The sequence below is a fragment of the Aythya fuligula genome, chromosome 1 (assembly GCF_009819795.1).
Source record: "Aythya fuligula isolate bAytFul2 chromosome 1, bAytFul2.pri, whole genome shotgun sequence".
Taxonomy (NCBI): domain Eukaryota; kingdom Metazoa; phylum Chordata; class Aves; order Anseriformes; family Anatidae; genus Aythya; species Aythya fuligula.
The window spans coordinates 13446601-13469775 of record NC_045559.1 but is presented as its reverse complement, the minus strand read 5'-3'; the positions used below and the strand labels follow the sequence as shown (position 1 = coordinate 13469775).

Here is a 23175-nt window from a genome sequence, read left to right as displayed (position 1 = left end):
CTAAGGCAATTTATTGTCTTCTGGTCCAGCTGTTCATTACAGTACCCCAGCAGAGAAGGGCTGGTAAATATCCTCAGTCATTTCACAGTGCTGATCAATGTAGAAGGCAGCTTCATGTGGTGTTACGGGGTGGATCAAAGAAAAGCAAGGTTAGAGAGAAAACAGAACCCTGGATCTTAAACTTATGCTAAGTAAACCAATCTAAGTAAAGGGGACACTACTTTCATTCTATGAGAACCTTCTTAAAAGCATTCTCTTTTGGAGGATAGTGTACAGGATTCTAAGTTTAAATCATTATTACTTCCTCCTAATACATCCTTGCATTTGATTATTTTTTCCTTTTTAATACTATGTGGAAAAAAAAAAAAAATGAAATATCCTTATAATTTCAAACTGTGTATTGTGTTACCATATACGTGATAACTGGGTTCCTTGTATCATGTATGTATGAGGCTTGGTGCATTCCAAGCATTACTAACAACAAAATTATCATCTCCAGTCCACTTGGCAATGTGTTATAACTCATATACTGCAGAAAAAAAGCAGAAGATAGGTGACATTCATTCTGAAACAGTCAAAAGTCAGTGAATGCATTGCAAATAATATCAATTGAAAATAAATGGAATGAAAAGTCTATGTGATAAGAATATTTTAAACTAAATTCAGTGTATCTTTGCTGTCCAGTGTTTGAATGAAATTACAGCTGTTACTCTGACATGACCTTAGGCAATGGACACTCCTGGGAATGAACTTCCTTTTTGTTTTGTTTTGTTATTGGTGGTGGTGTGGGTTGTTGTGTTGTTGTTTTTTTCTGTACACTACCCTTTGCTTGATCATAACTTGATCCTCCATTCAAAGTTCATACAGTAAGAACTAACAGAATAATTCAGTGTTTCACACTCTGGGATACATCAAGACCTTCTTGGTAATTTACAGAAGTATGAACTGAAAGATCTTTCTGTGAATTGTCATATCCCATGTGCCAATCTCCAGAACAAAGAAAGAAGTAACACTGTGTTTAAGACATAATCATTCATAATATTCCCTTCCGAATTATTTTGGAGATGGATTCTTATTTTTTCCTTACTTCTCTCAGTTTTACAGGAGATTCAAAGCTAGCTTCTAGCATGCGCTACGTGGAGACCCAGTCTATGCAGATTGGAGCTTCTTATATGATACAGTTCAACTTGGTGATGGGCTGCGGCCAGAAATTTACTCCTCATATGGACAACCAGGTGAAACTGGAGTACTCCACCAATCATGGCCTCACATGGCATCTTGTTCAGGAGGTGAGGCCAGTAGCAAGACCTTTGTCTTCTACAAATTCTGTTTATACAAAGATTATCTGTAATATACTTGTGACATTGGTCAAAGGAGGCTGTTTTCCTTGTTCCCATTTCTATAAAGAAACCTTCAGCTGGAGTCAGTCAAAATGGATAATAGAAGTGTTTAAATTGTTATTCATGATATTTGGAAGAGAAATGTCTGAAAGTCTGAAACATGAAATAGTGGCAGGAATGGACCAAGTCTGAGGAAAGAATTGGGGCGCTAGACAGAGCTATAGAATAATGGCTGTGATCTTTCCTGTGCTATTGCTTTGCTTTTCAAAGTAAAATGCATCTACTGTTTCCTGGAATTTAAATGGACATAAATTCTTTCTGCCTTTGTGCTCAGCCATTTTATAAATGGAAAGCACTTTCCTTCAGGGGATTGTAATGTAGAGCCTTTCATCTCCCATCCCTGGTTCAAATATAGTCCACGGCAGCAATGACCAACAGCTTCCCCCTTCGCTGGTGGAAGTGCAAATAGCAGAGCTCACTGCTATTTCCCCATGTGGCTCAGCCCTGTCTCAGCACAAATGTGAATAGCACATTTGGCCGTGATTTGTGCTTTTGTTTTCTATCTTAGATGGCAAGCTGGAGTTTCCCTGACTTCAGTGTGAACTAACAAACATCTATCAGCTGCCTCTGGGCAAGCTTAGAGGATGTCAGAGAACTGGTCTCTTCAGTGTCTGTCCTGTATGTTCACAAAGACATTTGAAAGTCCAGTCTAACATCTTTTATGAGCAATGAAAGCATTTTCCTGCTTCACTTTGTTTTGCCATGTTGTGTTTTGCCACATTTACTTTGGTGGGCAGAGTAGAGAAATAGCAATAACTGACATTTTAAACTTTGCAAATTAAAGTATTGCTTTCTTACCTTAAACAGAATTCAGATGAAGGCTATAAATACTGTAATACAAATGTTTTTCATGTCTTCTACACCTAGCAGGCAGGCATCACCATAGTGTCCAATAATAGTTCTTATGGGTTTTGTCTTTGCCATCAATGAAAGATCAGTTGCCTTCAGATTTTAGCGCTCCTTTCCTGTCTCAGTGGAGCTGTGTTCAGAGAAAAGAACTAGCAGCCAAATCCTTTTCCTCACACCACCCATGTTGCTCTGATAAAAGAGTAATAAAGAAGGCTATTTGTAGTATGCTTCAAGGATGTAATCTGGCCAATACACAAAACACTAATTAATTAAAATGTTTGAAAGTTTTGTTTGCTTTGCATGCACTGATCAGATCCTATTTTATAAGATCTTTTATGGGAGATGAATCAACGAAAAATGTTTGAAAAGTGCTGGAAAGGAAACTAATTCTTTAGAAAATGTACTGAAAAAAATTAAAAATAAAATAAAAATAAAAAACAACTCATCAGCAACTAAAACAGAATAAGACACTAGATCTTCATTTAACATTCTAAGGTATTTGAGCAATAAATTTCTCTGTGAAAAAATAATTTATTCTGCTCTTCTTTGTATTTCACCACATAAATATTCCTAATTGCTTTAACTACCATAAAGTATCATTGCCTTATTATTAGTTTCATAGCAGTCAAAGTATGCTATTTGCATAGGCAAGTGTCTCTCCCAAAGGTCTCCCTTGTGTCCAACAGCCCTTAAGAGTATGCTCACAGCAATAAACACCAAAAGGCTGTGGGAGAGGTGCAGGTGGTCTGGAGGCAGCTATGCTGTGACAGTAGTAGCAGAATGGATTCTTTAAATGGGTAACCAGAGTAATATACAAGTTGGTAGAAACATTCAAATGCTTTACTAACACCTCATCAAAGCCACACTACAAAAGTTTTAGGTTCTGTTCTGGCAATATATAGATAAATAAATTGAATATTGCAGAAAAACAGAGTAACATGGGAAGAGCAAGTCTAGAAAATGGTAAGGAGCTGGGACAATGAACGGAATTTAATACCAAATTTAATTTAATACAAAAAAAAAAAAAAAAGTTACAATTATCAGATTTTCTGAAAGAAGAAAGAAAATTTACTAGACACCCTGTTGGAAAAAAACAAAACATTAGTAACTAACACTAAACATATGTCTTTAAGTGAGTCATACGGTTTTCTGATATCCTAGATTGTGCCTAATCTGTCAGTTTTCTTAGAAATTTCCCTGGAGCATCCCAGGATTTTTCTGCTTATGGGTCTTTCATGTCTGAACCCAGGCAAGCTTCTAGTTCAGTGAACGTTTAACCATTACTTCTGCTCCTAACTCTACCTCAACACTAAACCTGGTATTGAAATGCTTTATTTCAAGGAATGTCTTCCAAGTATGCCAAGCTGCCAGGAGTTTACATCAGCAAGTATTTACCACTCCAGTGAATTTACCCAGTGGAGGAGAATCACTGTCCTTTTACCACAGAAAACTTGGTGAGTATTCTCCTTCCTTCCTTCCTTCCTTCCTTCCTTCCTTCCTTCCTTCCTTCCTTCCTTCCTTCCTTCCTTCCTTCCTTCCTTCCTTCCTTCCTTCCTTCCTTCCTTCCTTCCTTCTTTCCTTCTTTCTTTCCTTCTTTCTTTCTTTCTTTCTTTCTTTCTTTCTTTCTTTCTTTCTTTCTTTCTTTCTTTCTTTCTTTCTTTCTTTCTTTCTTTCTTTCTTTCTTTCTTTCTTTTTCTTCTGTGTGTGTGTGTGCAGATAGTTCACCTACATTTACGTTACTATTACAAAGCTCAAGTCCCATGTAGATCAGATTCAAGCTACTGGGTGGGTTGCTGGGGTACAGGGGCTGACTCAGCCACAGGTATTTAACATAAAATGCCTTCATCACATAACTGGAGTGAAATGTTGCTGAAGTCACCAGAAACTATTGTTTAGGATTGTTTTTAATGTATACTGTGACTCTCCTAATAAAGTTCAGATCTTTTCATAAATAGTGCTGCTTGTCTGTAAATGGGTCGCTGGAGGAAAGGTTTATTTGGATTGTTAATTTTTATTCTGAACATTCCTTATTGTTTACATCTCCAGACCAAAGCCTTGTATAAACAATAACTAATGATTCATTTCTGGGAATTTTTTACCTCTTGTTTCTTTTTATAGCATCTCTTCAAAAATAGCACTTTCTTTTGAAAAAAAAAAATAAAATCAGAAAGTCTTGTCCTATTCATCATAGTGTAATCAAACCTTTTTTGTCCACCCTAACATTTTAATTTATTTAACTAGATTATTTCTTCCATTATTTATTTTAAAGGCTTTATTATAATATACAAATTGAAGGTTGTTGTTGTAAATCTCACTAATCTTCAACCACTTCCTGAATTTGAGAATTAAGTTATTCCAATTATTTACTCTTTGCTTCAGTTCCACCTATATGCATCCCAACAATTGCAATGAGAACTTGCATGGTTTAAGTTGTCATTGTGTTTTCCTGTCTGTTACCATTTTTCTGCACTTTCCACAGCCTCAAAACAACCAGGAATGATAACTTCCTCCAAAATACTTATGATACTTGCAGTAAAACCAATATGCAGAATTTCATATTTCCAGGCAAAACATCAGGGATAAAAATAGAGTCTTTAAAGCATGTCAGGTCAGATAATACCAAAGACACATGTTATTCTATAATTACAACATACTAAATCTTATGTGCTGTTGTGTAGCATCACCTGTAAAATCTGTGGATCTTAGTAGTGTTTAAAAGTGCCTAGAATTATTCTGGTTGTACTCCAAAGCAGGCTGCTATTTTAAAATTTATTTAGAAGACATATACTATACTCAAAGTTATTATTATATTCTGTATAGTTGATTTTAATACCAGTGTTGTGGCCCATCTTTTTTTCTTTAAGATCCAACAATTTTCCTCAGCATGTGAGGTGACAGAAGCAAATAATTTCATTTTAATTTAGGAGACTGTAGGGAAAAATTATGGTGAAATAATAGCCAGCTTACTGTTTTATGCTGTGCACAAATCATAAATATTTCACACTCTATCTTGTATCTGAAGAGATTCCTGTTTGTTATCAGAGTTTTGTTTGTAATTAATGTACAAATTACCACTGAACATTACTTTGCTCTTCAGAAAACACATTTTCAGTACAACTGTTGGGTGAAGAGGAAGAATGGCTGCATGTTCCCCACCAACAGTAACCTGATATACAAAGCTGATTGCCACCTCTCTCACTCTCACCCTCCTTGTCACCAGCAAGGCTCTGTCCGTCCTTTGGGTTGAGACTGGGAGAGGAACTTCTTGCATTTTTGAAGCATACTTACTAACAGAAGGCAAGTTTCTGCCTTTATGAGCCTTATGTGATGGTCAGTCCCTCTGGCACACAGCTTTGGGGCTCTCCCCTTCCCTCCCTTCCTCTCTGCTTCCCTCTCATCCTCTTCTCTCCTCTCTCCTCTCCATATCCACTACAACAAGCACCCAAGGGCAAAACATTAGTAATGGCTAGGAAAAACATTGCAGAGCAGCTACAGACAAGGACTATGGCTTGAGATCTCAATAGTTCCAATGTGGCCATTGGTGGCCTCAATATGCCCTCACACCCCTGCACAGCCCTGCTACAATTTCCTGAAGTTTCATCCCTGCATGCAGAGCTCTTTGCTGAGAGTTTGCACCTTCAGTACATTGGTAGCATCAGGCTGCATTACTGTGCTCACGCAGCCAGAAAATTGCTCATAACAGTACCTATTTCTGTTGTAAAACTTTCTGGGCCGGATGGTATTTTTGCACATCTGTCAATGTTCTGCATCTGGCGTGCATGAGTTTCCAGGGTCCCCGTGTTATCCCAAATTTGGTGCATTAGGAAATCTGTAACTGTGAGAGTTGTATTAGAGAAATGAAATGTATGCACCTGCTCTGTGAAATTGTATTGTACTTGAGCTGAATATTTCTAACACTGATGAAAATTAATTTCAGTTTTATGGAAGACATTTACATATGAACAGGCCTTAATGAGATACAAGCAGCTGTCAGTTGCTGACTTCATAAACAAATCAACACCTAATGACTGAATGAGAGTTTCAGGATAATTGGGCAAATGTAATTATGGTAACTGAGAAGGTAGCAAATGGAATTGTATCAGCTACAAATTTGCATTGGATCTTTAGATTTTTTAATATCAGGAGAGAAGACAATGATTTTATTTAAATTACATATCTGAAAAAAATTATAATAGAAAGAACATCGTTTCACTTGCAAGACATCTGGAACTCACCACAGTTTCCTTTTGCTTATCTAAAAAGTCACACAACGACAGTGACTTCTATTTGACATAAATCAGACTTAGAAAAAATGTCACCAGAAAACCAAAGTATATTCCAGTAACATTTTAGCCATATAGAAAAAAGCTGGGATGAAATATGAGAAATTGGAGAGGTTTATTTTGTTTGTAATAAAATGCTTTCGTAACTCCTCAATATATGCTTTCTATTTGAAAAGCTGTCCAAACAGTGACTGCCCAAAAAACCAGTATTTTATCACTGAGAATGCAGGTGACAGGCAGCTCCTTATTCTCTTTCCTTAATTAACATGGCTTTTTTTAAACTGTTGATAACCATTTTTAACAGCATAATCCTCTTAAGCTGTTGTTACCTTGAGGTGCTGAGCAGCTTTGGAAAGCTTTCAGAAGCAGCACGCAGGACGGGCTTTCCAGAGGCATTGCTTTTGCCTTGGAGATCTCAGCTCATCGCGTGTTTCCCTTTGCCCAGAGGGGAGCCACTGCTGCTTGCAGCCCCGCAATGGCCTGCAGGCCTCGCCTTCCTGCCAGGCCCCCACCACCCCCCATGTTTCGGGGACACGGGATTCATAGCAGTGAAGGTCTCTTTGGGGAAGACCTATCTTTGTTTGCAGCTAACAATAACCCCTGCCTCATCAAAGTGTTTTTAGTCCTGGGTCAGTTCTCCCCGCTGGCTGTGTAGGGTGGTTGTGAGCCTGGCACCCAACAGCTGGCCATGAAGCACCCTCTCAGCAATTTTGCAGCCAGCAGTGGCTTGTAAAACGGTGTCAATGCCATGCCAAGCAGCACCAGGAACTATGCTCAGAGCACAATGCCACTTGTTAGGGGCAAGAGACTTGCCCAAATTGCTCCCATGTCACTCTAAATACCCCCATGTCACTGTAAGTACCCCTGGGCCTGCAGGGTTGCACTCCTCACATCTGCCCACACATCCCTAAAAAAAACAAGGGAGCCAAGGCTACCATTCCCTTCACAGACAACATGATACTATTTTACTGTGCTAGGAGTCTTATTTATATTCTTTTTTCTTTATACGCCTTAAAACCTTTCTCTGGTTTCAGTAGTGTTATTTTCCTCAGTGCACACCAGAGTTAACGCCGGCTACCAGCACACCTTCCGGAGTGTGATCTCTGTCAGGGCCCCCTGAGGTTCTGTTGATGCACTGTGGTGAATGTGAGCAACACCACCACTGAGATGTGCTGGATTCAGAGCACTCAGAAAATAAACAGTAAATAATCGTGGTGAATATTTACTTTCTGTTGTGCCAGTGCACGCTTAAGAAGTCCTTAGTGGGCACATTACTGACGTTGTGCACTTTTAATGGATAATTCATAGCTCTTGTAATGTAACCCATCAATACATTGTATCCTGAGGGAGTATTTAATCCACAGATCTGCCCCTGAAGATTAGCTCAACATGCTGTAAAAATACTTACACTACTTTCAATATCAAACAGCTACTTAAAACAGAAAACAAAGGTCATTTCAATTAAAAATCAAGCCCTTGGGCAGCTTCACTTGCTTTTTAAAGAAATTCATATATTTGAATTCTAAAAATTTCTCCTGGCGTGTATTAATCTAACCTTTGTATTCTTCTTGCGTGTGACTGGCTGTGTAACTACTGTGCCATACCATCCGTTTTAGCTGCCCAGATCTCCTATATCTATTTCATTTTCATATGTGTGAGCAGGTGGCTCAACCAGATTTACAATATTCATCTTAACACATCTTATTCTGCATAAATTCCAGAGGGGAGTAGGAGGATATTTTTTTCTTAAATTAGAATAACAGCATTATATCCCATGCCATCATACCGTAGCTGTATGTCTCAGGAGCAAGCTTGGACATATTCTCCTACATCTTTTAGGAACTTCCTGCTTCTCCTTAGCCTGCCCTGTTGAGCAGAGACCATCCCAGCTTTATGCTTGATTTTCTCTTCATTTTTGTCAGCCTTGCTTTCCCTGTCCTTCCTCTCCACAGCTCTACAATCATGCCACACTGACCATGTCTTCATTTCCCAGACCTGCCATGCAGCCAGCACAGCTCCTTTCGCTCCATCACAATTTCCCATTTTTATTTCACTTCACATGCAATACTTTTTCTTGTTCTCACCGTAGGCCCAGCCACTTTTGTATGAGCATGGATCAGATGGTGCCCAGCCCACCAGCTGCTCAGCATCCCTGTGCTTGGGAGCTGCCACCAGCCAATATCCGCAACCCATCAGATTTGCACGGGTTGGCAGTAGAGCTCAGAAAGGCTCGATGGTGACAGGAATTACTTTTCTGATGAATTGGTTTCTTCCCTGGCCTTAGTTTTTGATTGTGGAGGGTTAAAGGAGAAACCACAGCAAGGTTTTCTTCTTGAACAATATGACAAATATACAGAGTTTTGTTACATGTAGGCATGTAATCTAGTCCATCAATTTCCCAACTCCAGCCACTGCAGACTTCGCATGTTATAGATTTTATTTGAATAGTTGGCCAAGAGTAGGCTGTTTGCAGTGTGGAAACCAATAGGTGCTTTGAAACAGAATCTTTCTCAGAATTTGATGATCATAATGTCACCAATGGTATGTCAGCATTATTTTCTTTAGTATCATCTTGACAAAAATAAATTTCTGTATCCAATAAAAAACAGCCAACTTTACAATATAAGCCAGTATTCAACACAGACAAGTGCTTAAACTCAAGAAGTTTAATTTCAAAGAATAATTTTTATCAATAAATATCAGATTAAACTTTTTAACGCAATTTATACCTTAACTGTGAGCAAAAGTATAAAAATCAAAGGTACACTCTGGATCCAGCTTTCTAGTTTTGCATCCCTGCACCCTCACAGAATGGCAATGAATAAAAACCTGATACTATTGATTGATAGATTTATCTTAAAATAATGTGGCCGTTAAGTATAAAGTCCCTGTAGCACCTCTTCAGATTTCCTTGGAAATATCGTTATTTAATGCAAAGTCCACTATCTGCTTTGCAGTGAGTTACATCATACAGAAAGTTCATGTACAAGAATCTGTTTTTGGTTGCGCCAATTTTCCCAGGCTGGACAGTGATTGTGATATCAACTTTTATTTTTTATAGTTGATTTTTTTTTTCCTACAGTTCTGTAAAGCATCGAAATTAAAGCATTGTTGTTGGTTTTAAGGTCCAGTGCTACGCGTTTCCGCTGGAGTCAGTGCTACTACACCGCGCAGGATGAGTGGGCCTTAGACAACATCTACATTGGGCAGCAGTGTCCCAACATGTGCAGTGGACACGGCTGGTGCGACCATGGCGTTTGCAGGTACAAAGCATTTGCAAGTTCAACAAGCTATTGGTCTCCAGATACTTAGGTATTCTCTTTTTTATGTTTTTTCTTACTTTTCAATTAAAAAAATATTTAAATATTTAAATAAATAAATAAATAAATAAATAAAAAGTGATAGTTAAACCATTAAAGCAACCTTAAAAGCTGGTTGCTCCACATCTCTCTGCTCAAGAGCCCATACCCTTGGGAAATCCATGCAGTGGAGGAGCTTTCAGTGTCATGGGGCTGCCCTGCTGTAGGTGTCCTGGTGAACCAGTTCACAGCTGGAGCTGTTAGGCTGTGTCAAACAGTCCCCAGGAACTGACTCAGCTCTACTTTGCAGCCTCTGTCAGACAGCTGCAATGCCAAGGGAACAGTGTGCTGCCTGCCAGCTTCAGGCTCTCTGGACACTGAAGGTTTTTTTTAGAAATAAGGTACAGCTTATTTCCAGTTATCCAGCGATTCCAACTTGTTTCCTGGAACCAAAATTCCAGTTCTAGAATGATAGATTTTTTCATATATAATTTTAAAGGGTCTTAAGTAACTGTGAGCATTAAATAAGGCCTTTAAAATCTTGTTATGCTTATGTTTCCTTCTAGGTGTGACTCAGGGTTTCAGGGTACTGAATGTCAGCCTGAAAATCCCCTTCCTTCAACAATCATGTCTGATTTTGAGAACCCAGATGGCCTGAAGACAGAGTGGCAGGAAGTTATTGGGGGAGAGATTGTAAAGCCTGAAGAAGGCTGTGGGGTCATCTCATCTGGCTCCTCGCTCTACTTCAACAAGGTACCAACAAGGAATGGGAGACTGAGAAAGGCATGTAGTAATGTAGGTGTGAAAGGAACATGATGGGGTTATATGACAAAGAAAAGGAAGGTGGCAGAAAGCTCTGAGCAGCATGAGAAGTGCATTAAACAGCACAGCTGTGCTCTGCAGGTAAAAAACAAAGCAATCAAAAGAGATAGGAGGTTATGTGCATTATGTATCCAAGAAATACCTCCTGTAATGGAAGGAAGTAAATTACCAGTGTGCTGGGAAGCACATACATTAATATCATCTTAATTGTGTGGTTTCTGTTTTAAAACTCAGCTTTTTCTCAGCAACTCCCAACTCCCATTTGTCTCTGTTCTATAATGTTCTGGGAGAGGCACCAAGAAAGGTTGGCTTTCAGGGAGGACAAAGAGCTTACTCTGAGGTCAAAGGACCAAAATTAGTGAAAAAGCAACCCATCCAGACTTTTAGAAAGTGCCTGGTTAGCCTGTAGGAGAATATTCTGTTGTATGACTTGGAAGTTTTACAGATAAAAGTAATATAGCAAGAGTAAGATATAGGGAGATCTGCTAATCAATAGTAATTATAACTAAAATGAAAAGAGATCTTTATGATCAGGTGTAAGACTATGGGTTGTAATCACAGATTTATTTTTCATTGTTGCTCCTCAATTCTAATTCTGTTGTGTTGGGTTTTGTGCTTTTGTTGTTGTTGTTGTTCTTAATTGAAAGGAAGGGTATAAAATGCAGATACATGCTTCTCTTTTAAGGGTTTGATCAAACTGCCACGGCTGTCATGAGAACCGGATTAGTCCCAGAAGAATAAACCAATATGCAATGCTATGTAATCATATGTTGTTTACCTCATTATAAAAATCTAACTCATCAAATAATTTTCAGCACTCCTGCACAGTCTCACATTCAGCTCCCCTGGAAATGCAGCACTGTGCTGTAAATTTCATAATAGACCAATCAGTATAACTAGCTAATTGTGATAATTGGATTTTTTTTTATATAATTGTCTTCTCTGTTAGATGTTTTTCCTTCTGGCTCAGTTCCTTATGCCAAGTTTCTCAAAGTAGTTTGCTAAATTAGAATTAACCTGCTATGATCTTTCTTCTGATTTCTGCTAAGGAGGAGTGAAAATCTCATTTAGAAATTCTTGGCTTCTTTCTATTGATCTCTCCGGGTTAGGTTATCATTCATTTCTTGAGTAGTAGCAATCTCTGTGCCATCAGCTGAAGGTGGCTTATTTAATTTCTGTTTAGATCTCTTTCAAGGCATCTAGTGGCCATGGTGATAAACATTATAAAAATTTTTGTAGTTGCCCAACAGTTCTGTATTGTTTTGGGAGCTTGTATTCACAGGCTCTGTTTCTTTGCAGTTGCTGAAATAGCTATTTTTATTTGAATGTCTAATGTTTACTGCCATAATCAATCACTACTACCAGAATTAATGTTGGCTTTGTTCTGCCAACCTTCTATCTTTTGTTTTCCAACTCATATTAATCAATTGTAGGTGTGTTGGAATATAGAGACCTCTTTCAATTAGCCCCTGCAATTCCTTTGAGGCTTTATGTAACTCACACTCTTTCTCAATTAACCTGGTTCTGTGGTTAACCCTTTGGCAGGCAGAGCCAATTTGGGGTAGGAATGGTGTAGACATGTAAAAAGTATTCAGAATAGTTTTACACCCAGATCTCAATCAGTCAGTGGGGACATATCTGCCCACAGGATACAAATGGTGTTGGCATCTTTATTATCCATAGAATAGTGGAATCATTTAGGTTGGAAAATACTTCTATGATCATCGAGTCTGATTTGATTAAGACAACTTCAAAATCTTGTTAGTCTCAAGAAGAAAAATGTTTGCAAAAGTGAATTCCCAAGATATTACCAGTGTCATGACACAGTGCCCTGGGCCAGTATTAGCCATGTAGGGCTACACTGGGAAGATTGGGGCTGCATCCAAGACTGAGCCCATCTCACTCTCATGGCACCATTCAAGCACCAGCTGGGAACCAGCTCATAAATTTTGTTACTGATGTCCAGCTAGATCCATGCCACTTGTTTATCTCTAACTTGAAATTTGTCAGGAGGATCACAGATGTATTAGTGAGAGACAGGGAAAACATTACTTCTGCTTAAAATTAAGTATTGTTTTTACAACTTAGCCCAAGTTTATCTTTTTAATCCCTTTTTGTGCTTGGACGGGAATCAGTGATTTTTAGGTAATCAGAGCCAGTAGGCATGTTGCCAATCCTGCTGCATTTTGGGAGGTCTACTCACTGTTAATGCAGATGAATCCAGGTTGCAACCACTTTTAATGAATGCAGAAATATCATACCCATGTCCCCTCTCCAGCTGCGCATGTTTGGCTTTGCCCTGCCTGTAGCAGCTTGTGGCAGCACATCACTGTGCTGGTGGAGGGCTGTGCCAGGCATGGGGCATGCAGGTCACCTTTACAGGGACAATGCTCTCTCCCTTCATTCTGTCACACCGCAGGCAGGTTTATAACATGTATCATAATTGTTCAAGCCTGTTGCTGTGCAAGCCCACAAGCTCAGCATCAAGCAGCAGAGTGGAAGGGGAAGGGGAGATTTCCAGTTATAGTAAAAGGTTCTTACACCATAAGGCTTCTTTTAGCTGAATATCCTCTGTCTTCTTTTACCAGCAAGCACAGAGTGACCATGTTAACCACAGCATAAATGTCCAAGAGCTGTTTCCTGCTAGAACTCAAAAACGTCCTCGGGAATACTGTTCTCTGCATCTTATGAGGTTGTTTTTTCTTTCAGCTATCCTGAAACTACATCCACAGGTTTTAGTTGAGAAACTTCAGATTTACAATACTTGCTAGTAAAAGAACATGGGTTTGTGTATGAATAAATCCTATTCACATGAAGCATGTAGAGAAAATGCTCCTCCCCAGTTCTGGAGTAGGAGATGAATTTCACTGCTGTAATCCTACATGCTTCTGTAGAAGTAACTGGAAGGAAACCTGTCAAATGGCCTGATGCCAACATGTGGGAAGGCTGTTCTGTTCTCTGTGCATATAGCACTGGGTAGCAGCTGGAGAAATGAATGCCACATAACTGTAGAGAGGAGGATCAAGTAGCAATGGTACCTTGAATGCCATGAATGTAAAAAGAAAAAAGACTGCGAACTGAAGGTGAAGTCACCCATCCTCACCAACAGAGGACCAATGGGACAATAGAGAGAAAATGTCTAAGTGCAACTGAGAAAATAAATGTGTGTGTGTGTCTGTGTACTTTTGGCTGTTATAAGGACCTAAAACTTGATGAGGCAGAGACAAGCTCAGGATAATTTAAGTTTAAAATATATGAGGATATAAAACGCAAGTGTCTGAAATAATTGAATTTGATTGCTAGGTAAATGAATAAATAACTAAATAAATCAGACTCTTGCTTCTGAGATACTCTCCTTGCGTGAAATGCAATAGGCATTATCAGTAGTATAATTTCAGGTGACTCAGCAACACTATACAATTGAAGAGAAATGAGACCAGAAATGTCTTTTTACTGCTTTATGTTCTATCAAAAAGCTGATGTTCTATGTTCTATAAAAGCTGAATGCTTAAACATTTAGCCCTAGTTGGTTCGTGATACCCAGGGTCTGCTCTATGTCTTCTGAAGGTATTTGGTACCATGAAGGAGTCAGGAGAACAAGGAAGGAGATAAGATAGTTGTGTTGAAATTGTGCTGTGATGTTGTATTTTGTGTTGAAGTATTGCGTCTGCAATAATAAAAATGCTTGTGGGATCACACCAGAGAAATTAAGACATAAATTAAGACCAAGCAGAACCATTGTCCTAAAGATAAAAAAGTGTCATGTTAACACAAAATGCAATGTCCATCATGTTTCTAAAATATTCATCTGTGCTTGACTTTAAAATATGTCAATTTGTAGTAAAAGTGACATATTTAATATTATTTTTACCAATTCTTTTCTTTCTTTCTATTGTAGGCTGGAAAAAGACAGTTAGTAAGCTGGGATTTGGACACTACCTGGGTGGATTTTGTTCAGTTTTATATCCAGATAGGAGGAGACAGTTCTTCATGCAATAAACCAGACAGCAGAGAAGAAGGTGTGCTGCTGCAGTACAGTAATAACGGTGGCATCAACTGGCAGCTGCTAGCAGAAATGTATTTCTCTGACTTCAGTAAACCCAGGTATAATTTTGTTCTAAAATAAATCAGTTAAATCCATACTTCATCATCTCTTTAAGAAAACTGTTTCTGAGTCTATGAAAATATTAAAATACACTATAAACTATAATGCTTATAAGCCATCCTTATGTAGAAAATTTTCCAGACTGCCACAGTAAATTCCTGCCACCATGAAGGAAAAAACTAATGAAAGTGGGCCTTAGAAAACCTGTAGGTAGCTTGTCATTCCAAATTAAGATTGCAATTGAAATTGCATAGATATTAACATGATTTCTATTACCATAGTTGGTAATTTTATCCTCACATCTCTTCATTTTGCCTTGCAATGAACAGTATTTCCAGAACTATTGTAACTCAGCAAACTCTCTTTTTTTTGAAAGTGATCTAGGCACTTGAAAGTATAAAACTGTTTAACTTTACTTTGTCTCTACTTTGTCAAAATTACAGGAAACTTCCAGCAAATAACCATGTCCCCAGGTATACACTGAAATCTTCATTGCCTGGCCATCCAATACATTAGTTTTAGACAAAACATTTACCCCTTTGGAGTAATCAAGAGCACAGTCCGTGCTTCCATTGGCAGGCAGATGTTCAGCCATTTCCAGGAAAGCAGGATCCATCATACATACGAGTTTCTTGAGAAGACAAATGGCTTTCCTGCCTCTTTTTCCTATTTAGTGATATTTTTCCCATTTCTCTACAGTGTTCCCCTAAAGTCCTGCTGAATTTTTGTTTTTCAGGTTTGTCTATCTGGAGCTGCCAGCTGCAGCTAAGACTCCTTGCACCAGGTTTCGGTGGTGGCAGCCCGTGTTTTCAGGGGAAGGGTATGATCAGTGGGCTATCGATGACATCATTATTTTGTCAGAGAAACAGAAGCACATAATTCCTGTTGTTAACCCCACCTTACCACAGGTAATAAGCAAGAGCCATCTGTGGGCATCACCATGAAAAAGGAGCTGTCCTCTCTGTTAGTAGAAATTTCTTTGAATTCAATTTTCTTTGAAAATATTGAGCATAGTTAAAGAGACATTTGTAGTGCTTGCAGCTGCGTCTCTCTCTGCATAGTACTAAGCTGGTTCTTACCATAATGCCATCAGACTCCTAATTTTTACAATCGATAATGTAGTTATGTATCATCTCCTCAGAAAGTCAAGGCAAATTTTGACAATTACAATTTTTGTACAATCACAGAAAAAGCAAATCGCAAAATTTGAAAATTGATAATTTGGGAAAATATTCTGGAACCACACTGCAAGGAGATAGTACTTGTTTTTTTGCCTTTCTTTTCCTTTCTAACAGAACTTTTATGAAAAGCCAGCATTTGATTACCCTATGAACCAAATGAGTGTGTGGTTAATGTTGGCCAATGAAGGGATGACCAAAAATGAAACTTTCTGCTCTGCCACCCCCTCTGCCATGCTGTTCGGTAAATCAGATGGAGACCGATTTGCAGTGACTAGAGATTTAACGCTGAAGCCTGGATATGTCCTGCAGTTCAAGGTATTCCTTAAATATAAGTCCCTTCAAATCCCAGAATATCAGTGAAACTCCCCTTATTCAATACTTGCAAGATGTCATTGGGTCATAGTTCAAAACAATGTAATAAATTATAAGACTATGTAAAAAGATGTGTAGAACACATGTATGAATTCATACAATATAAAATATGATGCTGCTTTCTAATAGAATAGCTAAAACCTTGGTGCAGGAGAACTTCTTCCCCCTCTGGAGAAATTTTAAAGGCTTGTTGTTCGTTAACGAGTTTCACAAGTGGGTTGAAGTGACTGTCATTATATTTGAGTCAGTACCAGGAAATGCTACTGCACTATCAAGGGAAAAAGGATTTATCCCATCTGCGACTACAAAAGCTCCAATGTGGTTTGTGTACATTTTTTGTATATTAAACTCTTTAAGTACTTACAAGCTGCTCTGTACTCCAGTGTGGGTTTTTCAAATAATTACTTTTATTGTCAATGAATATAGGCTTCAATTAGCATTCTCTTCTTTGTAGGGCTTACAAAAATTTTAGTGGTCTGACAGTGCAACAGAATATAGGCTCCAAAGAAAGTGTATTTGCTTTGACAAGCTCTTGTTTCTGAACCCTAATCAAAATTTTATTGAGTTTATAATGAAATCCCATTGGTGAATTCTGGAGGTTGGTTGCAATGCAATTTTAATGAGCTCACCACAAATACATGGTCCTTACATAATTGGTGGATACAGACACTGAATAATTTACAAGTAGAATTATTAAAGAGATCAGTTGTTTACAGGCAGCTTTTCAAATATAATTCCCACAGTCCTGTAAATAGTAAAGTTGGTTAGAAATAATAGGATTTGTAAAAAATTTCATTTTATCTAAAAGTTATGCTAATGAAATTCTGTACAAACTGAGGGACGGCAGTACAATTTCCAAATGAGTATTGTTTGCAGTTTTATACCTTAAACTGTCTAAAACCCAAAATACTGTGATATGTAAATACCATTTAGCCTGGAAAAGATGTTGTTTGCCTCTTGACCATTTTCCACTACTTCAGTAACTAAGTCTTCATTCTCTAAGTTTTATGGTCAACAGCAATTCAAAAATTGTTAGTCTGAAAAAGCAATACCTAAAAACATTTCATACACCTTCCATCATTGAAGCCATTGGCAATGTAATGTAAATATACAGAACATCAACAATATGTGTCAGAAAACAGTGAGTTCTTCTATTGTTTAAGGCCTTAATTCATATTCCTCTCTTTTTTTTGGAAAGGTTTTAAACTGGCCTGCATAGAAATGTGTTAGTCTTATTTGCATTCTTTAATTTTAAACATATGGTTAAATGCTTTCCTGAGTTTGTGAAATTTCCATTTTAAATAGCTGACTGGAATAATTTTGCATTGATAAACCAAAGACAGTCAGTTGTCAAAACTATTTCATTTTAGATGAATGATTTTGTTTTATATTCCACATTCTACAGCTCAAGTAGAATTTCTGCAATATAATAATATAAAAACTCTTATGTTTCTAGTAGCTTGAAAAATGAAACTGGAAACAAAACAAATGGTTGACTTTTGTCTTAGTTATGTTTTCATTTCACATTTTAGTATTCATTTTTCTACTGCCTCCAATTTTGCTCATTTCTGGGGACCAGAAATGCAGTGCCAGCTCACTGAGATTATTATGAAAAGTCGATGATTTGGCCATGGTCAAGGGTTACAGCCCAAGGCAAGGGGAACCCTGGAGTCAGTCTGGCACACTGGGGTGCACTGCAGTGGGTTATATCAGAGGATACAGCTCTTCCCCTTCCTCCTGGGGACACAGGTGCCTGTGCAGAGCTTGTTATTTGTGGCCTGCTACATAGCAGGACCTTTGAAAAATGTGTTATGTTCTTTGCACATTTTGCTGAACCTAGCAACTTGAATGAAGGGTGGTAATTTTTACAGAGAAATGTTGTGTATGTGTAGGACTCTGACTCTAAGCATCAGCCACTGTTTGCCAGCAGGGTTCAAAGGAAATGTTCAGAGCTAAGCTCTCCAAAATGGAAAGTTAAAGGTGCTTTGCAGCCAATAATGATAAATAACAGTGCAGGTTTCTTCAGCTCAGATCTGATGCTTTGCTTTTTCCAGCTGAACATTGGCTGCACTAACCAATACAGCAGCTCTGCTCCTGTACTGCTTCAGTACTCCCATGATGCTGGGCTCTTCTGGTCACTCGTGAAGGAAGGCTGCTATCCTGCATCTCCAGGCACAAAAGGATGTGAAGGAAGCGCCCGTGAGCTGAGTGAGCCAACCGTGTATCACACAGGAGACTTTGAGGACTGGACTAGAATTACTATTGTTATCCCAAGGTCCCTTGCAGCCAGGTACTCTATACCGTAAGCTAGTGGTGAATTAGCTGCCTGTCGTTTGAGACTATGTTAGGAAAAAATTGCAAGCTGTGAGTAAAATCAGTGTTAAAAATCTGCAGGTCTGGGAAAAAAATATATTATGCTCTCCAAAACAGGGAGGAGCTTTCCATTTTTAAGGTGTCAAACCATCTATAAAAATAAATTACAAAGCAACAAGGGGATCACAACATATTAATTTTACATCAATCTCTTCATCGTGGTTCTGTCTTTCTTTAGGCCTATTAGTTGGGTCAGGGGAGCCAGCAAGAAGGTGGTAAGTCACTTGAATCAAATAAGCCATTTCAACAGGATTAATTTTACACTTACCACCGGGCAAAGAGACCCTTTGCTATCTGCACTGCATGCCATCGGCAGCAGAAGTCCCCTAAGCCTGCTGGCTCCTGTGTGTCTCTCTGTAGTCAGTGGCTTTAGTGTTGCCCCTGGGTTTCAGCCCCATTCTCCTGCTACAGGCTTCTCATCTTCCAGCCCCAGCATGGAGTTTCAGTATGCAACATATTGTGAAGCAAGGGAACCAGTGCCTTTGCTTCAAGGAACTGAAATAGCAGCATGTACCGTAACAAGTTTGTCTTTTCTTCAGTAATTAGCCAATAAAAGCAGGTGCCAAATCGCACAGATCTGACACCAGCTGATTTGGTTTACCCAAAACAAGCAGTGTGGAATCAATAGCAGCAATCTGTTTGGCATTATGTTCAGTAATGTGATCAAGAATAAGAAGCTCATGCTAATACATTAAAAATGTAAGTATTGGGAGTATGAAGAGGCTCCCAGTATGTTAAAGACTGAATTGTTATGGGTCACTTTGGAAATCATGATTATCTTGAGAGCATCCCATTTTATCAGCTGGTGCAAAGCACCAACATGATGATCACCTACCTACCAAATCCCCATGAACAGTAAGTAAAAAGCAATAAACATGTTATACATTAGGCAGAATAGCAAGGAGGATCTCGATTAATCTACTGGATTGATAATGAGATTTTAAATCAGCTCTCCCCTCTGTTGAATCCAAAAATGATTCAACTAAAAGCCAAAGACTTAAAACTATAAATAGTTATATTATTATACAATAATAATTTCCTATGCACTGGATCAGCTGGAGTAATTTTGTGTAGTATCCAAAAAGTCCCAAAAGCAAGTCTCCAAAATTCCTGAAACAGTTTTAGTTATAGAGGTTAGAGATTAGATTGCTATTTTTCAGGAATTTTGTGTTGTCACCCAAGAATAAAATCTTTGTATTTCTATCCACATATCCCATAGGTTACTTTATCTGACATTATTTGTAGACATTGGATGATTTTTCCTATATCCTATATTTGAAGGTTTTTTACTCAAAATTATACCATCATTTAACAAACTCTGCATCACTGCTGTTACTGAGTTATTTTCATAAGTACTGTAAGAAACTGAATTCTGGCATTTTAAAATGTAATTAGCAGTTCAGGTTGAACTAAGTACTGAAAGGCATCTTCAGAGTCATAACTAATCTTTCACTCTTGTTGATAAAACTACATGATCTGTTGTTTGCATCACAGTGGTGGATATAGGCCAGAGAAATAGAGCAAATCAAAATACATCCCCAAAATATGTGGAAAAAATATCCATATGTGAAGTTGCACAAGCTATAGGATGTTACAAATACTTCCCAGGCATCAGCTCGCTAATCCAGGAAAGGCTCTCTTTGTCCTAAACAAAGATCACAAGAGGTATACAGTGGGTATTAATGCTGGAAATACTAATATCATGCCTTTTGTTCATGTTCCTCTACAGCAAAACTCGATTCCGCTGGATCCAGGAGAGCAGCTCCCAAAAGAGTGTGCCTCCTTTTGGCTTAGACGGTGTTTACATTTCTGAGCCTTGCCCCAATTACTGCAGTGGTCACGGAGACTGTGTCTCAGGGGTCTGTTTTTGTGACTTGGGCTACACAGGTAAGACAACCTTTTTTAGATGGTACAACAGTAAACACTATCTGAGTTGCTGTTATAAACCTAGCATCTTGTTTTTCCTCTCCAATATTCCAGGAAAATACATGATGACATAAATTTCATGGGCTGCCATCAAGAATCTTTTCGTTAAATAAAATTTAGCACAGGAGTCCAGTGCAGACAAAACAGAGCAGCTGAAGACAGGAGACACTGGTGATGTTTCTGGCAACTGTGATCTTTGAACATCACCATCTGTATAAATGGGAAGGGACTAGCAATGAAAGTGAAAACAAAATAAAATATTATAAACTAAAAAGTCTGCTTAAAAACCTTTGGAACATCTTCAAATGAATTGCTGCTGGTTTTGAGTCCCCTGGCCATCAGATGGCATGGGACCAGGAAGGAACATATGTTCTGACAGGCCCTTCTGCGAAAAATTTCTGCTCACTTGTGGTTTCTGGGGCTTTTATGCTGAAACAAACAAACAAACACACACACACACAAAAAATACCCAGTGAAGAAACAGAGATTGACACAACCAGTTGCATACTGCACTCTTTTCAACCCTCTACCCCAACAAAGCAATAAGCTATCCTCTTTTGTTCAATGTGTTTAAAAAGAACTAAAAGTATAATATTTTTTCTGTTTACATAAAAACATCTTATCAGTATAAAGCATGTCTGTTTTTCACCTAGTGGAATAAGTCATCTTAGAGTTTAATGGAAGAGGGCTTATTCTGCCTACAAAAATTTATAAAGAGGGCTTAAAAAGGTTCAGTACTGTTGTCATGGCATTTTCTGGAAAAAAAAAAAAAAAGAAAAAAAAGAAAAAAAAATATGGTACTTTCTCTTGCATGGGTACAATAGAAATGTTTGTCAATTTTCTATATCTGACCTTTACTCTCTTCGGCACAGTTTCAACAAAACATCTCCCATATATTTTTCTTTTCTTGAAGCATCACATGGAACCTGTGTGTCTAATGTGCCTAACCACAGTGAGATGTTCGACAGGTTTGAGAGGAAGCTAAGCCCTCTCTGGTACAAGATAACAGGAGGTCAGGTTGGAACAGGCTGTGGCGTGCTCAGTGATGGAAAATCTCTGTACTTCAATGGACCTGGTAAAAGGGAGGCAAGGACTGTTCCTCTGGACACTACAAATATCAGGTCAGTCAGCAGTGCTGCTTCTCACAATTGTGTGTTAATGCTGCCTCTTCTCCCCTATTACAAGCATAGACAAGAGAAGCTGTGAAATGTTTTGTTTTGTTTTGTTTTGTTTTCTGGTAATCACAACCCATACAAGAAATCTTAGGGAAGTTATTTTTTTTTTTACTCATTCTGGCCTTCTACTTCCTTTTCCAGAGGGGGATTAGGTTAGAAATGGAATGGAATAGCAGAATAGAAAATGTGATCTGTTCACCCTTCTGGGAAGGTGGTTTTGCAGTGTATTCTAGATGGCCAGGCAGATGTGGCCTTGAAACTGCACAAAACCTAAGAATCCAGACAGAAAAATTCCCTTTCCACTGATGCCATTGAATTCCAGGCATGCTGATACCATAGCAAATGAGCTATTGTTGGTTTTCCTGAATTTATGAATTAGTCCACTTGTAAGAAGTGTAAAACAATGTAATATGAATTGTTTCTGTGCAGTCAAGAGGCTAACAAGCTTCCACCTCTCTCCGTGCTACTACCGAATTGTGCTCCACTGATAGTAATTACCCTTTTTCTCTCAAATTGTCCAGTTGATTAATGTAATTAGGATAAACTAAGGACAATTAATTCTAACTATTATTTATCCTGGAGTTCGCAGATGCTTTGTCCAGTTTTATAAGGGATCATGTGCCTGAAATCTTGCCCACCCTACAATTACATTCATTAGTTTAATAAAATATATTTCTCCTGTCAAATACTGCTCCAAGAGCAAGTTATGCACTGAGTTGTTGCATTATTTAATTCGTGGGATCATTCAGAAGAGCGTTGCCACAAATTAGTGTTCCCCTTCTCCAGTTCAGCCAAGTAGCACTCCTTAGGGCAGTATGGGTCCTGTGGTTTTGGGGACATCCTTAGCTGCTCCACAGCACAGAGCAACACAGCAGCAACTGCCCTTCCTCTGTGTCCTGCCTATCTGTCAAAATCTCCTCTGACAAATACTTGATATATAATAACTTCAATGCCTTAATAATTAAATTAATTTATGGATTTACAAATATGCTTTTGGCAAATACTGGAACTCTGGAAATATCTGATCGCATTTTCTGTGTCACTCTCTTTTTAAATCTCATATCGTTAATACTCTGAAGTATAATTTTGAAAGTAGCCATACCATCAAGAAGTCTATGTTCAAATTACATTTTTTAGTTATTCCTTCTTTTCTGGAGAAATCTTCTTTAAAAAGAAAAGGATTTTCTTTAGCTTTCAAATTCAGAAACCACTTTCAATGTCAGATACTTATGCCTTTGCATTTTTATAGAATTTGAACCCCTTAAAACACAAAAAGAATTTATAATGTACTGCACAATGCTCCTTCTTGACTTTCTCAATCTATCATTACTTCGATTTTGCACGAGAACATGGGGTAAAACTACCCCATGCATGAGATGTCAAAAACATG

General features: G+C 38.3%; 1 protein-coding gene across 2 annotated transcripts in view; it reads left to right on the top strand.

Annotated features, from left to right (window-relative positions):
- The window catches only part of RELN (reelin), a 286617-nt gene that overhangs the window by 202587 nt on the left and 60855 nt on the right, over positions 1-23175 (top strand). For both annotated transcript variants that reach the window (XM_032192390.1, XM_032192399.1), the window contains exons 21-30: positions 1097-1289; positions 3591-3703; positions 9658-9795; positions 10398-10584; positions 14552-14757; positions 15495-15666; positions 16054-16254; positions 18366-18601; positions 20414-20571; positions 21524-21731. In XM_032192390.1, coding sequence (XP_032048281.1) covers positions 1097-1289; positions 3591-3703; positions 9658-9795; positions 10398-10584; positions 14552-14757; positions 15495-15666; positions 16054-16254; positions 18366-18601; positions 20414-20571; positions 21524-21731 — 1812 coding nt within the window. The remainder of the gene's footprint in view (positions 1-1096; positions 1290-3590; positions 3704-9657; positions 9796-10397; positions 10585-14551; positions 14758-15494; positions 15667-16053; positions 16255-18365; positions 18602-20413; positions 20572-21523; positions 21732-23175) is intronic.